This window comes from Oryctolagus cuniculus, chromosome 1 (assembly GCF_051225735.1).
Source record: "Oryctolagus cuniculus isolate XC-2025 breed Fujian yellow rabbit chromosome 1, ASM5122573v1, whole genome shotgun sequence".
NCBI lineage: Eukaryota > Metazoa > Chordata > Mammalia > Lagomorpha > Leporidae > Oryctolagus > Oryctolagus cuniculus.
The window spans coordinates 63,407,460-63,421,002 of record NC_142867.1 but is presented as its reverse complement, the minus strand read 5'-3'; the positions used below and the strand labels follow the sequence as shown (position 1 = coordinate 63,421,002).

The window sequence follows — 13,543 nt, the reverse complement described above, 5'->3', positions numbered from 1 at the left end:
AGACTACTGCAAGATCTTCTAACTGATTTCTTTCTTTCTTCAACTTGATCCCTCCAAAAACAACTTCCACACTTCTATCACATTTGGTCATTCTGAGACACAGATATGCACATTACTCCTCTGCTCAAAACTCTCCACTGTCCTAAAGCTCAAGTCTCTTAGCAACAGTGTTAAAGAGGCCTCTCCAGCCTCATCACTCACTGCTATCCCCAATTTCCCATCCTACAGGTACTTGAGTACCTTACACCAAAGTGGGAGACCTGGATGGAGTTCCTGGCTCCAGGCTTCAGCCTGGCCCAGTCCAGGTTGCTACAGCTTACTTAGCTTACTCTCCTCTTACTTGCTAATCCCCAAATACATCCTTGATTCCCACCTCAACTTTCACTTAGGGCTTTCATTCCTGATGCTTCCTCTCTCTAATGAAACCCAAATCATCCATTAAGGCCCAGTTCAAATGGCTCCCTGTTCATGAAGTCATGAGAAGGAACTAGCACTTTGTATTTTCCTACTAGTAAGGTATTTACTATTTCTTACTTTATAATTGCAGCCACTATCCTCCCAACTGGACTACGTGCTTTTTCTTTTTTTTTTTTTTTTTTAAAGATTTATGTATTTATTTCAAAGTCAGAGATACACACAGAGAGAAGGAGAAGCAGAGAGAGAGAGAGAGAGAGACAGACAGACAGACAGACAGACAAAGGTCTTCCATCTACTGGTTCACTCCCCAACTGGCCACAACGGACAGAGCTGTGCCTGTCTGAAGCCAGGAGCTTCTTCAGGGTCTCCCACACAGGTGCAGGGACCCAAGGAGGTGGGCCATCTTCTATTGCTTTCCCAGGCCACAGCAGAGAGCTGGATCGGAAGTGGAGCAGCCGGGACTTGAACTGGTGCCCACATAGGATGCTGGCACTGAAGGCAGCAGCTTTACCCGCTACACCACAGCACCAGCCCCACATGCTTTTTCTTTCCCACTGGACTTTAAGTAAATTCAAGGCAAGAAACTTAATTTAGCATCCCTTCTCTCAACCTAAATCCCTAACAGTGACTTGCACAAAGCAAACATTTGTAACAGGAGAGAATATTTTCAGAATTACAGGTCTCATTCCTCCATTCCTTCATACGTGTGCTTCTGCTTTAGTCGAAACTGGCTTTTCCTACTCAGGTAAGCTTCTAAGAATCAGCCCAAAAGTCATATTGTCTCTTAAGTCCTCCTTAATGTTACCAAGTGTGTTTTTAAAAAGCAAAGTGACAGCGCATGAGAATGAGACAGACAGTGATCTTCTATCTCTGGCTGACTTCCCAAATGCCCACAACCTCATCAATTATTGAATGTGTATTTGAGTACTTGCTGGATACTATGCTGGGGACACAAAGATGAAGATATAGTTCCTGCTATCAGGACTGGGCTAACCAAAGCCAGAAGCTAGGAACTCCATCATGTTTCCCATGTGGGTAGCAGGAACCCACATCTGCTGCCTTTCAGGCATATTAGCAGGAAGCTGGATCATTGGGGAGGCAGACTTGAACCCAGGAACTCCGACATGGGATACAGGTGTCCCAAGAAGTGGTTTAACACAATACCTCCCTAATCCCCTCCCTTTCAGAACCCATTAAAGCACTCCTTCCTCTTATACCTATAGTATCTTGTACATCATTCATAGCTCCACTCATCAGACTTGTTGTTATAACTTGACGGGTTTCTCTCCTCCTCATATCGTAACTTCTTCTTTCATTTTTTATTCATTTTATTTACTTGATAACAAGAGAGAGAGGGAGGTGGAGGGAGAAAGAGAGAAAGGAAGAGAGAGACAGAGAGAATGAATATGAATGAGTGAATAAGAATGTCCATATTCACTGGTTTACTCCCCAAATGCCCACAACATCCAGAGTTGGGTCAAGGGCCAAAGACAAGAGCTAGGATCTCAATCCAGGTCTCCCAGGTGGATGGCAGGTACCTAACTACTTGAGCCACCGACTGATGTCTCGGAAGCTGGAATTAAAAGTGGAGCCAGGACTCAAATCCAGGCAGTCTGATATGGGATGCAGGCATTCCAAGCAAAATGTTAACCTCTAGGCCAAATGCCCACCCTGACTATAAATTTTTTTGGAGTAGATATAGTCTCTTTCTCCATTAATAAATTCCAAAGGCTGAATAAAGTATTGGGCATACTTAAGTGCACAATATATAAATTTTATTTATTTATTTGAAAGGCAAAATTACAAAGGGAGGGAGACACAGAAAGAGAAATCTTCCATCTGCTGGTTCATTCCCCAAATGTCTGCGATGATCAGGCTGGGCCAGGTAGCCAGGAGCCAGGAGCTTCTTCCAGGTCTCCCACGCAGGTGCAGGGGCCCAAGCACTTGGGCCATCCCCCACTGCTTTCCCAGGCACCTTAGCAGGGAGCTGGATCCTAAGTGGAGCAACAGACTTGAACTGGCACCCATAAGGGATGCCAGTGTCACAGGCAGCGGCTTTACTGGCTACACCACAGTGCGTGCCCCAATATATGAATTTTAAAAATGGTGACTCTGTGTTAAAGTGTAAATCAGCAATACAGACCATGGAATTGCAATGTCAGATTCAAATCCCAACTCCACTGACAGGCTGTACAACCCTGAATAAATTACTTCTCTATGCCTCAGTTTTTCTCCTCTGAAAAATGAAAATAATAATTGCCCTAAAGTAGAATTTAAAGAACTAAAGCACATAAATGCTTAGCATGGTGCCTGGCAACTAGTACACACTACACAAAATAGTTATTGGGGCCAGTGTGAGCAAGGTTCGAGTCTCAGCTGCTCCTCTTCCAATTCAGCTCCCTGCTAATGCACCTGGGAAAACAGAAGGTGGCCCAAGTCCCTAGGCCCTTGCACCCACTTGGGAGACACAGAAGAAGCTCCTGGCTTTTGCCTGACTCAGCCCTGGTCATTGCAGTCACTTGGGACATGAACAAACATGGAAGATCTCTCTCTCTCTCTCTGTCCCTCCTTCTCTCTAACGCAGCCTTTCAAATAAATGAATCTTTTTTGAAAAAACAATTGAAACAGTTAGCTATTATCATCATTAGAACAGGAGGAAAGAAAGGTTTGCCTGGCACTAAATGACAAGCTCAGAAAAAGTTAGGCTCAAACCTGAGGTCAAGTGGGAGGGAAATGTCACATTAGGCTTCTCAGCAACAGAATGTATTCAGTAACTGATAAATTCCCTACTGGGAAGGGAAAAAAGGGCCAAAAGCTGCCTGGCCTTGATTCACATCCTCTTGGGGAAGCTTCACTTTAGAGGGAACTATTGATTTTCCTCCAAGGAGCAGAGATAACAAGTGTCTTCAAGAAGGAAAAATACAAGGAAATACAGTGGAGATGAGAAATGACACTAGATTGTGGCCAGCACAGTGGTGCAGCAGATAAAGCCACTGCCTGCAACGCAGGCATCCCGTATACACATAGGTTCAAGTCCTGGCTGCTCTACTTCTGATTCGGTTCCCTGCTGATAAGCCTGGGAAAGCAGCATAGGATGGCCCAAGTGCTTGGGTCCCTGCACCCAAATGGGAGACCTGGAAGAAACCCCTGGCTCCTGGCTTTAGATCAGCCCAGCTCCAGCGGTTGTGGCCAACTGGGGACTGAACCAATGGATGGGAGACCTCTCTGTCTCTCTCTGTGGCTCTGCCATCCAAATAAATAAAATAAATCTTAAAAAAAAAAAAAAAGAATCAAGTTCAACAAACATTTGAATACCTACTCTTCACTAACTATATGGATTCCTTAGATTGGTTTCTATGGAATAAGCTTTTAGGCCAAACAGCCTCATGTGTTCTGAGCCCACATTTCCCAGAGGCATTCTCTAGCAGTGCCTGTGCCTCCTGGAGTCAGAGATGCAAAGGAGCAGAATCTGGGGAAAGGCACAATAGAGACTAAAAAGTTGAAGCCATACAGAAATAAGAATTCTAGCCCAAACAGAAGAATACTGCAACAGAGGAATTCAAGGAAGGAATGTAATGACCACGGAGTGATAAGTTCTTTATCATCAGTGGATTTAAAGAGACTGGGTAAGGCTGGCGCTGTGGTGTTAAGTAGGCTAACTAAGCTTCTGCCTGCATCACCAGCATTCCACGTGGGCACCAGTTCATGTCCAAGCTGTTCTTCTGATACAGCTCTCTGCTTATAGTCAGGGAAGGCAGTAGAAGTTGGCCCAAGTGCTTTGGCCCCTGCACCCACGTGCAAGACCCAGAAGAAGCTCCTGAACCCTGGCTTTGGATTGGCCCAGTTTCAACCATTGCAGCCATGTAGGGAGTGAACTAGTGGATGGAAGACTTTTCTCTCTGCAACTCTACCTCTCAAATAAACAAATACAATCTTTTAAACTGGGTGATCACTTTCTGCTGATGTATGACATGAGTGGATGGACTAGATTTCAGACTCAAGTTCAGAGGCTGATGTTGTGGCACAGTGGGCTAAGATGCTGCCTGCGAAGCCCGCATCCCATATGAGCACCAGTCAAGAGTCCCAATTGTTCCACTTTCAATCCAGCTCCCTGGTACTGTGTCTGGAAAAGTAGTGGAAGATGGCCTGGGTACTCAGGCCCCTGCCACCTACGTGGGACACCTGAAGGGAGTTCTTGGCTTTTGGCTTTGGCCTGGTCCAGCCCTGGCCATTACAGCCATTTGAGGAGTGAACCAGAGGATGGAAGATCTCTCTCTGCCTTTCAAATAAATAAATAAATCTTTAAAAAAGAAGATTCAGGGGCTGGCACTGTGGCGTAGCAGGTTAAGCTGCTGCCTGCAGAGACAGCATTCCAAATGGGTGCCAGTTCAAGTCCCAGCTGCTCCACTTCTGATCCAGCTCTCTGCTATGGCCTGGGAAAGCAGTAGAAGATGGCCCAAGTCCTTGGGCCCCTGCACCTGTATGGAAGACCCCGAAGAAGCTCACTGCCTAATGGAGAAGACAAGCAGTTACAACAGGGTAAATGCTGTACAGGGCACTATGGAAGCAGAAAACAGGTCTTCAGATCCTCGGAGTCTCTACGAGTCACTGGTAAGAGGCAACATGGCATTAATTAAAAATGGAAGTGCTTCTTAAGCAGTTTATAAGCAAATACTGGCAGAGGCTTTTGTGTTATTTCCAGAACAGATAATATGCACGTCAGATAACCTTTACAAATGACTCAACATCTCTTAACCCTGAGCAAACTCCACATCTACAAGCATTCTTATTTATTCCATAAATATATTGATATCTGCTATGTGCCAAGCACAAAGGCAAAGCACTAAGAAACATCCCAAGATGAGAAAAACAGTGCTCATATTCTAGGAGTAAAAGCAGTCCTCGTCTCTTCCCTTCCCTCTCTCCTACACCCTTTTACTAACCAGATAATACCTAAAATTCCTTCTGGAAGTAGATGGATTGTTAAGTAATTAAAATACATAAAAATGTGACTTCGGGGAGTGGGTATGACCGCTAAAGCCTAGTGGTTAAGAAGCCCACATCCCACATCAAAGTATTTAGGTTCATTCCCATTGCTCTGACTCCAAAGTCCAGCCAATGCAGGACCTAGGAGACAGCAGTGGTGGCTCAAATAATTGGGTTCCTGTCACCAAAGTGAGACCCAGATTGTTTCAGCTCCTCGCTTTGGCCACTTCAGGCATTTAAGGAGTGAACCAACAGACTGGAGCATTCTTGCTCATGTGCCCTCTCTCAAATATTATTTATTTTAAGTGACTTGGAAAAAGCAAGGGTAAGCTGGGGGTAACAGTGTTATTATTGCCAACTAAATGAGAATCTGCCAGGGTATGTTCAGAATATGAGACTGCCTACATTCCAAGGTAAAATATTATAGAACTGTGGCTATACATATGTCTTTTAGTTTATTCCTCCCCAACCCAATTTTTTTTCTTCTCTCATCCCAGTATCATTAGCACAGATTATTAAGAATAATGATACCTTTACTCATTCAGTCATTCACTAGTATTTACTGAGTACCTGATAGAGACCTAGGAAACAGTTGTCAAAGTAAAACATTTAGGGGTGTAAGTTGAAATAGCAGAGTAAGTCCCCACTTGGGACCCCCACACCCCATTATCAGAATGCCAGCTCCAATCCTGGCTCCTCTGCATTTTTTTTTTTTTTTTTTTTTTGACAGGCAGAGTGGATAGTGAGAGAGAGAGAGAGACAGAGAGAAAGGTCTTCCTTTGCCGTTGGTTCACCCTCCAATGGCCGCCGCAGCCGGCGCGCTGCGGCCGGCGCACCGCGCTGATCCGATGGCAGGAGCCAGGAGCCAGGAGCCAGGTGCTTCTCCTGGTCTCCCATGGGGTGCAGGGCCCAAGCACCTGGGCCATCCTCCACTGCACTCCCGGGCCACAGCAGAGAGCTGGCCTGGAAGAGGGGCAACCGGGACAGAATCCGGCGCCCCAACCGGGACTAGAACCCGGTGTGCCGGCGCCGCTAGGCGGAGGATTAGCCTAGTGAGCCGAGGCGCCGGCCTCCTCTGCATTTTTCTTTGTAATGGTTTACTTATTTATTTGAAAGGCAGAGTTAGAAAGAGAAAAGAGAGAGAGAAGTCTTCTATCCACTGGTTCACTCCCCCAAAATGGCCCCAATGGCCGGAGCTGGGCTGATCCAGAGCCAGGAGCTTCTTCCAGGTATCCCATATGGGTACAGGGGCCCAAGCTATGCCACAGTGCCAGCCCTCTAGAGTGTTCTGGGAGATGAACTCCAGCTCTGATGGTATGTATGGTATTGGGCAAGTTACCTAAATTCTCTATGTCTCAGTTTCCACTTCTGTAGAACTAGGACAATTATACTAGCAGCTATCTTACAAGGTTAGTATTAAATTAGACAATGCATATAAAACATTTAGCACAGAACCTGGCACAGAATAAGCACCCTACATTATTTCCCCTTTGGCATTCTCCTTCTACATTCTTTCCTGCTAAGCTCTAGCCTCAGATTATTTCTCACCACAGCCTTCAAAGCATTTATTATCAGTTAGCTGTCCTGAGAAAAAAACAAATCTGCTATTCCTAGCTTGGAATCTAGGTCTTCTGTTTACTATATGCTAGTGTTCCACCACCACCACCACACTACACTACTACTCATTTTGCATGCTTAAAAAAATTCAAAGATAAATAGTCAGATATACGAATTCAATAGCAATTACACATGCCTCAATTCCTCACTAAGATCTTGGCTTGGACCAAGAATCCCTAGAGAAGGAAGTCCCTGGAAACAAGGAACAGTTATCAAATGTCTACAGGGAGACACTCATGGGAAGAAAACCAAAACAAAACAAAACAATTATTACTGCTTTGAAGAAGCAAGGGATGAGAACTCCCACAGCCTGCCCGCTGGAGGTTTACCAAAGCAGATGTGACATTGATTGCCACCTCCTCCCCATCACAGCAGCCCTGACATATTTTTGCACTTACTTATCTGTCTCTACCCATATCAGTCTGTGAAATCCTTCAGGGCAATTACCACACTTCATCCTGCTTTGTATTACCAGGCGTAATACAATGCCTGCTACACAGAAGGCGCTTCAGAAGTTTGATGAATAACCTGATAAATAAAGGAACAAACATACACAGAGAAAGTAGTAAAAGGCAGGAGAAAAGACATCAAAGTAGATCAGAATGGTCTCAGAAGCCAAGCAAGTCTTAGGCTAGCATTTTAAAGGGACAGGTGGGATTTGTAAAGGAAAGGTATTCTAGGCAGAGAGGACAGCAGAACAGACCCAGCGTAAACAGAAACAGAGTATACTGTGTGTTACTTCCAGAAAAACCTTGAGACACAACTTACTCCAACAGGTCAATTAACATAGGGATGTTCTGAACATTTAATAAAAAGGCACATACCACCAGAAGAGCTGACATATTGCAAACATTCACTAAATGGTAGCCGGCATTATTAGTACTCAAAAAAGAATCATTATCAGGGACAGACTTTTAGCCAAGTGGCTAAGACACTGGCATTCCACACTGGAGTATCCGGGTTCAAGCCCAGTTCTGACTCCAGCTTCCTGCTAACGCTAATGCACTCTGGAAGGCAGCAGGTGATGGCTCAAGTAGTTGGGACCCTACCAGCCTATGTGGGAGACCTGGAATTCCCAGCTCCCAAATGTTGCAAGCATTTGAGGAGTGAAACCAGTGAATGGGAGAACACACTATGTCATGTCTGTCTCTCCTCTCTCTGCCTCTCTCTTCCTCCCCCTTCCCTTTCTCTCTCCAGGGGATGGGAGCTCACACTCTCTGTGCCCATGTCTGTCTTTCTCAAAATAAATAAAATTATCAAATATTTACTAGGTACATAGTGTAGGCCAGGAACCCTGTTGAATGAAGGGAACACAAAAATGAGTAAGACAGATTTGGAATCTGCTCTCCCCTGATGCTTACATCCTAATAGGGAAGACAAATAAAAATAATGCTCTGTAGGGCTAGGCTAGCAGAGGTGAGGGTTGGAAGAGGAGGAGGCTGAGGGAATATACAGCAGGGTCACCCAGGTAATAGGACATACGTGAAAGCTCCTTCCTTGAGTTTCAAAGTGTAGCTTCAGGCCAGTGTTGTGGTGTAGTAGGCTAACCCTCAGCCTGCAGCACCGGCACCCCATATGGGCACCAGTTCGTGTCCCAGGTGCTCCTCTTCCAATCCAACTCTCTGCTATGGCCTGAGAAAGCAGAAGATGGCCCAAGTCCTTGGCCCCTACACCTGCTGGAGACCCAGAGGAAGCTCCTGGCTCTGGATTGGCCCAGTTCTGGCCATTGTGGTTACTTGGGGAGTAAACCAGCGAATGAAAGAACTTTCTGTCTCCCCCTTGCTCCGTCTGAAACTCTACCTCTCAAATAAATAAATATTTACAAATAAAAAAAGTATAGCTTCAAACGCTCTAGGGTTTCTGTAGAGTCCCTTCAAGGTTTCAGAGTAAGATTCTGTTGGGATAAAGAGTTTTACAACCAAATAAAGTTTTAAATCCCACCAATACAGTCCAATCTTCTTTTTTAACAAGAATAAACAGGACCCAGATGAGGTAAATTATTCACGCAATATCTCAAGTTAGTTGCAGGCTGGGATACCTGCTTGGAACTCTGCCTTGAGCTGGAAACTATTCACTGATACCACGCGGTTTGGGCAGATGAACGAGCACTAGGAGTGAACATATCCAGAACTCGAAGGCTTTCGCCAGATAGGCTGGCTGTTCATATTGGCTATTTCTACCTTGGGCCCCAAGTTAGATTTCCGAACTAAGTGGATGTCTCCAAATCTTCTCCAAGGCTGGCCAGTCACTTCTTTGAGGGGGAAAAGACTGGCATTTGAATTCCATGGTCTTCTGGGCATCCCAGCTGGTACCCACACTTGCATCCTACTACCATCTTTAAGCACGCTATGGTTTGGCAAGTTGAGAGACAGAAGTGAGCTTAGCCAGTCATCTGGCCTGTTCAATACCGGCCAGTCCCAACTCTCAACTCCCTAACTACCACTAGGCTAATCAGTCTGGACAACCAAGTGTTCAGCAGAATCAGGTTATCAGCAAATTAAAGGACTTGTAAAAAAAACAAGTATACTTTTCATCAACCTCTTGGATACTCTCAGGAATGAAATGTTGCCTCATGTTTTGGAAACAGGACTTCTGTGAATAAAGAAAGCAGCAGTTTACTTGGTAAGATGAGTCTGCGGTCTTTAGACTGAGGTCAAACAAACCCTTTGGAATCTGGAAATGCAAGTTTAAATCTTAGTGACATCAATTAGCAATTCCAAATCCTCTGAACCACAATTCTTCAATCATAACCAGGGAGTACTAATAAAGCCTATCTTATAAACATGAGACTTGAAGCTCTCTTTCAAATCACGGCCACTTATCAAATGTTCTGTATCAATATTTATACCTCAGATAATTAAGACCTCCAATTTCAAATTACCACTCCTTAGAGCACAAATAGTGTAGTGAGAAATCAAACGAAGGTGCTCACTATAGCACAGGCAGATCTAGACCGGAATTGTCACTTCCCCACCACAAACTGTGGAATCATGGGAAATTCTCTTAACCTCTCTAGCTTCAGTTCCCTAATTTATAAAATGGAGTTAACGCTAATTCACAAAGAGATAATGTAAATGTAGGCAGAGGGCCTTAAGCAGGGGCTTGTGTACAATAAAAGCTCAACAGTCAGTAGCCTTTTCTGCTAATAGCGCTTTTCCTAAGCCCTCTTTTCTATTCACCTCTCCAAATTAGGAAAAGCCATTAGCAAAACCCAAATTTCCTCTCAATTTCTACAAAAATAATGAAACCAGACCCCCCCCCCCCGCAAAAGGAAAGGAACATAAATGAACTGCTATTCCAGATTATGTCTCATGCTAATGGTAACTGATATTCAAAAACATAGGCATAATACCCTGAAGAACCACGGCATGAGCATTCTTTCCAAGGAAACAGAAGAATGCACCAAAGCCCTTTAGCCACACTACCCTCACCCTTTTTTTAAAAATCTGACTTCCACAGTTGTTGATCGATCAAGCAGAAAACACTACAGGGAAGGAACTCTGCCATCGCATGCAAATCACTGCTCTTTTGTAAAGTTATTCTCTATAGTTTTGTAGCTCAAACTCTTCCTATCCTAAAGGCTTCACTGCCTCCCCCTAGCAAACTCTAGCACTCGTCTCTGGTGCCCTACTACACTCGTTACACAATTCCATTACAGCAATTACCTAGTACTGTAATGGGCAATTAGCATGTCTCCTCACTAAGCTGTAAGCTGGTAAAGATCCTGTCTTACTCATCTTTGAATTCTCAGAACATGACACACAGTAGATCCCCATAATTATATATTAAAAGATGGAATTCACCTTCCCTTTCACTACTCAAGGGTGAAAGAAACAGCTGAAGAGACAGTAGTAGAAACTTGCACACAAACTAAATCCTGCCAGACCAGCTCTTTGGTCTTTCCAGAGCTTGAAGTGGGTGAGTACTCTGCTTCGCAGTTACTTTCTTCAAACATACACAGAAAAGGACAGGAACCAGTGCACACAGAATCTCTAGACAACAGATTATTATATTCTTCCTCAGAGAAACAAGTGACACGGCTTCTGTGATGAATGCTACTGATTTCACATAAAGTTGATTTCTAGACATGCCACTTCGGAACATATATTATACTACCAGACGCTCTTAAATCCTTAAAACAATAAACAAAGAAAAGCTAAGAAGCAAAAATAAAAAATGTCTTACAACAAAACTTTTGCTCTTTATGTCAATGAACACAGAGGTAACTAAATCTCCCTTTGAAAGATATATGTAACTATCTCAAAGGAGAGCCTGCAGCTAATCATAAATAATACTTCAATACAGAATTTACTCTTTTCAAGGTGCTTTCAAATATATCTCATTGAGCCACAGCCAACTATAATCACAGAAACTTAAAGCTAGAAGAGCTCTGAAGGGCATTTCTACAACTACCATATCTTTTTTTTTTTAAGATTTTATTTATTTATTTAGAAGTCAGAATTAGAGAAAGAGAGACAATCTTACAGCCACTGGTTCACTCCCTAAATGGCTGCAACGGCCAGAGCTAGGCCAGGTTGAAGCCAGGAGCTTCATCCGGGTCCCCCAAGTGGGTGCAGGGGCCCAAGCACTAGGGCCATCCTCCACTGCTTTCCCAGACACATCAGCAGGGAGCTGGATCGGAAGCACAGCAGCCAAGACTCAAACTAGCTTAACCCAACTGTGCCACGGTGCTGGCCTACAACCACCCAATCTAACCAACCAACCAGTAGCCAAATACCTCCAGCCTCTAGTGACTAGGAAGTAAGGGACCACAATGCCTCTTTAAAAACCACCCTGAGCTCTGACCACCTGTCAGTTTCTCAGTCTCCTCCTCCCCTCACCTTAACGTTCCCAACCAAGCAAACCAACTCCAAGTCATCCCGCCATCCATCAACAGTCTTTGCTTCCTAAGTTCACAACTTTCCCCTTTCCCTGAGCCCCTCCCCAATTTCAGCCACTATCCCCTGACCCGACGCACAGTCAGGGCCCCTTAAGATTGCGACCCTCAGAGAACTCACTGGTCCCAACCCTCTCAATCCAGCCCCTGCCCCTATTCCACGGTGCCGTCTCCATATGTTGTCACGTGCAACACTGCAAGCACCTCTGTGCTATCAATGTCCTTTTGACCTCAGAACTTCAGAATCTCCTTCCTCTTAATTCTTCCGAGGACCATTGGTAATTCAACACACTAGTCATGAAATGTCTGTTAGGTAAACGGGACATACGCCCTCAAGGAGACTGCCTGCAATGAACTCAGAAGAGGGGAGACAGGAGGAGGAAGGGGATGGAAGGAAAGAGAAAATGAGTATGTATCATTTATCCAGTACTCAGCAACCCTGGGAAGCCTTCCCTAGCCTAGGCCCAATTCTCAGTGCCATCATTATACCTCCGATGCAGTGAGGTGGTCTCATCTGCTTCCCACAGCGGGACGGTGGGCTCTACAAGGGAAGGGCCCCTGGTGCCCTAGCACCTAACCCAGGACTCCGCACAAAGGTGATAATGTTTGTTAAATGAGTGAACGAATGAATTCCAGTATACAATCATTCAGTCATCCATTCTTTCATTCGTTGACCAAAACTTTACTAAGAACACACGATGTACAGGTACTAAAACGCAAAGATAAATAATAAACAAGTTCCTATTTAAAAACAAGCTAATGCTATAATACCAGTAGATCAGCCCACTTTCCCAGTCCGTGTCCCCACCCCCAGGCCAAGCCTAGACAGATCCACTCCTACCGCGAAAGCCTGGCCTTCCCTGGAAGAACTCCACGCCCCTCCAACTCCTAACCTACCGCTCAGCCCTTCAGCCCTGCTCTTGGACCCCCAGCTAATAATCTCCAAACCGGAACACCCCAACCCCTGCAGCCTCTCTCCGCGACTTCCATCTTCACCCCTGAAGATACCGCAAGCCTTCTGCACCCATGACGGACTCGGGGACCCCAAGCTCGGAGTCCCCCCGATTCGTCTCTCCGCACACCCGCTTTCCCCCTCGGGCTCCTTCCCCCTTTCCTGGGGCCGCCTCCTCTGAAACCTCACTTTTCACTCCCTTCACTTTCATGCTGAGTCGCTCCTCTCTTCGTCTCTCAGGTCTTCTTACCTCATCCAGCTCCCGTTCCACCGCAGCACCTCCTCCAACCTCCACCTCCACCACTGCCGCCATCTTCAAGGCTTGCCTCCTCCCCGCCGTCCCCGCGCAAGCCAGCTGCTTCCGCCGCTCAAGGGCTCGTAGCCAATCGGCGGCGCGGGCTCCAGCACAGGGGGCGGGGCATTAAAACAGGCGGCGAGCTGTCAGAGACCTAGAGACTACCTATCTGCTACTCGATTCAGATTTAAGGAGGAATGATTCCTCTGCTCTTCCAAGCTGAGGCGGCGGAGGATAAAGAGAAAATGAGAAATTGGGCTTGTATTATTGTCACTGCAAAGGTTTCACTAATCTCCCCTTTGGAAAGTCAAAGAGTCCCTACGTGGACAATTTGCGCGACGCTCCCTTACTCTGGGTGCCACGGTGTGAAGTGTGGGAA

At 45.4% G+C, this 13,543-nt stretch overlaps 1 protein-coding gene across 8 annotated transcripts in view; it reads right to left on the bottom strand.

Moving 5' to 3' along the window:
- Positions 1 to 13,541, bottom strand: part of RNF121 (ring finger protein 121) — an 88,012-nt gene extending 74,471 nt beyond the window's left edge. For 2 of the 8 annotated variants that reach the window (XM_089330202.1, XM_089330203.1), the window contains exon 1: positions 13,120 to 13,213. Coding sequence is in view for 3 of the 8 variants with exons in the window: in XM_002708529.6 (XP_002708575.1) it covers positions 13,120 to 13,182 (63 nt within the window). In the remaining 5 variants the exon portion in view is untranslated. Of the gene's footprint in view, positions 1 to 13,058; positions 13,083 to 13,119 lie in introns of those variants that run through there. The other 6 variants (XM_002708529.6, XM_089330201.1, XM_089330204.1 and 3 more) reach the window with 6 other exon arrangements.
- Positions 13,542 to 13,543: the final 2 nt, after the last annotated feature.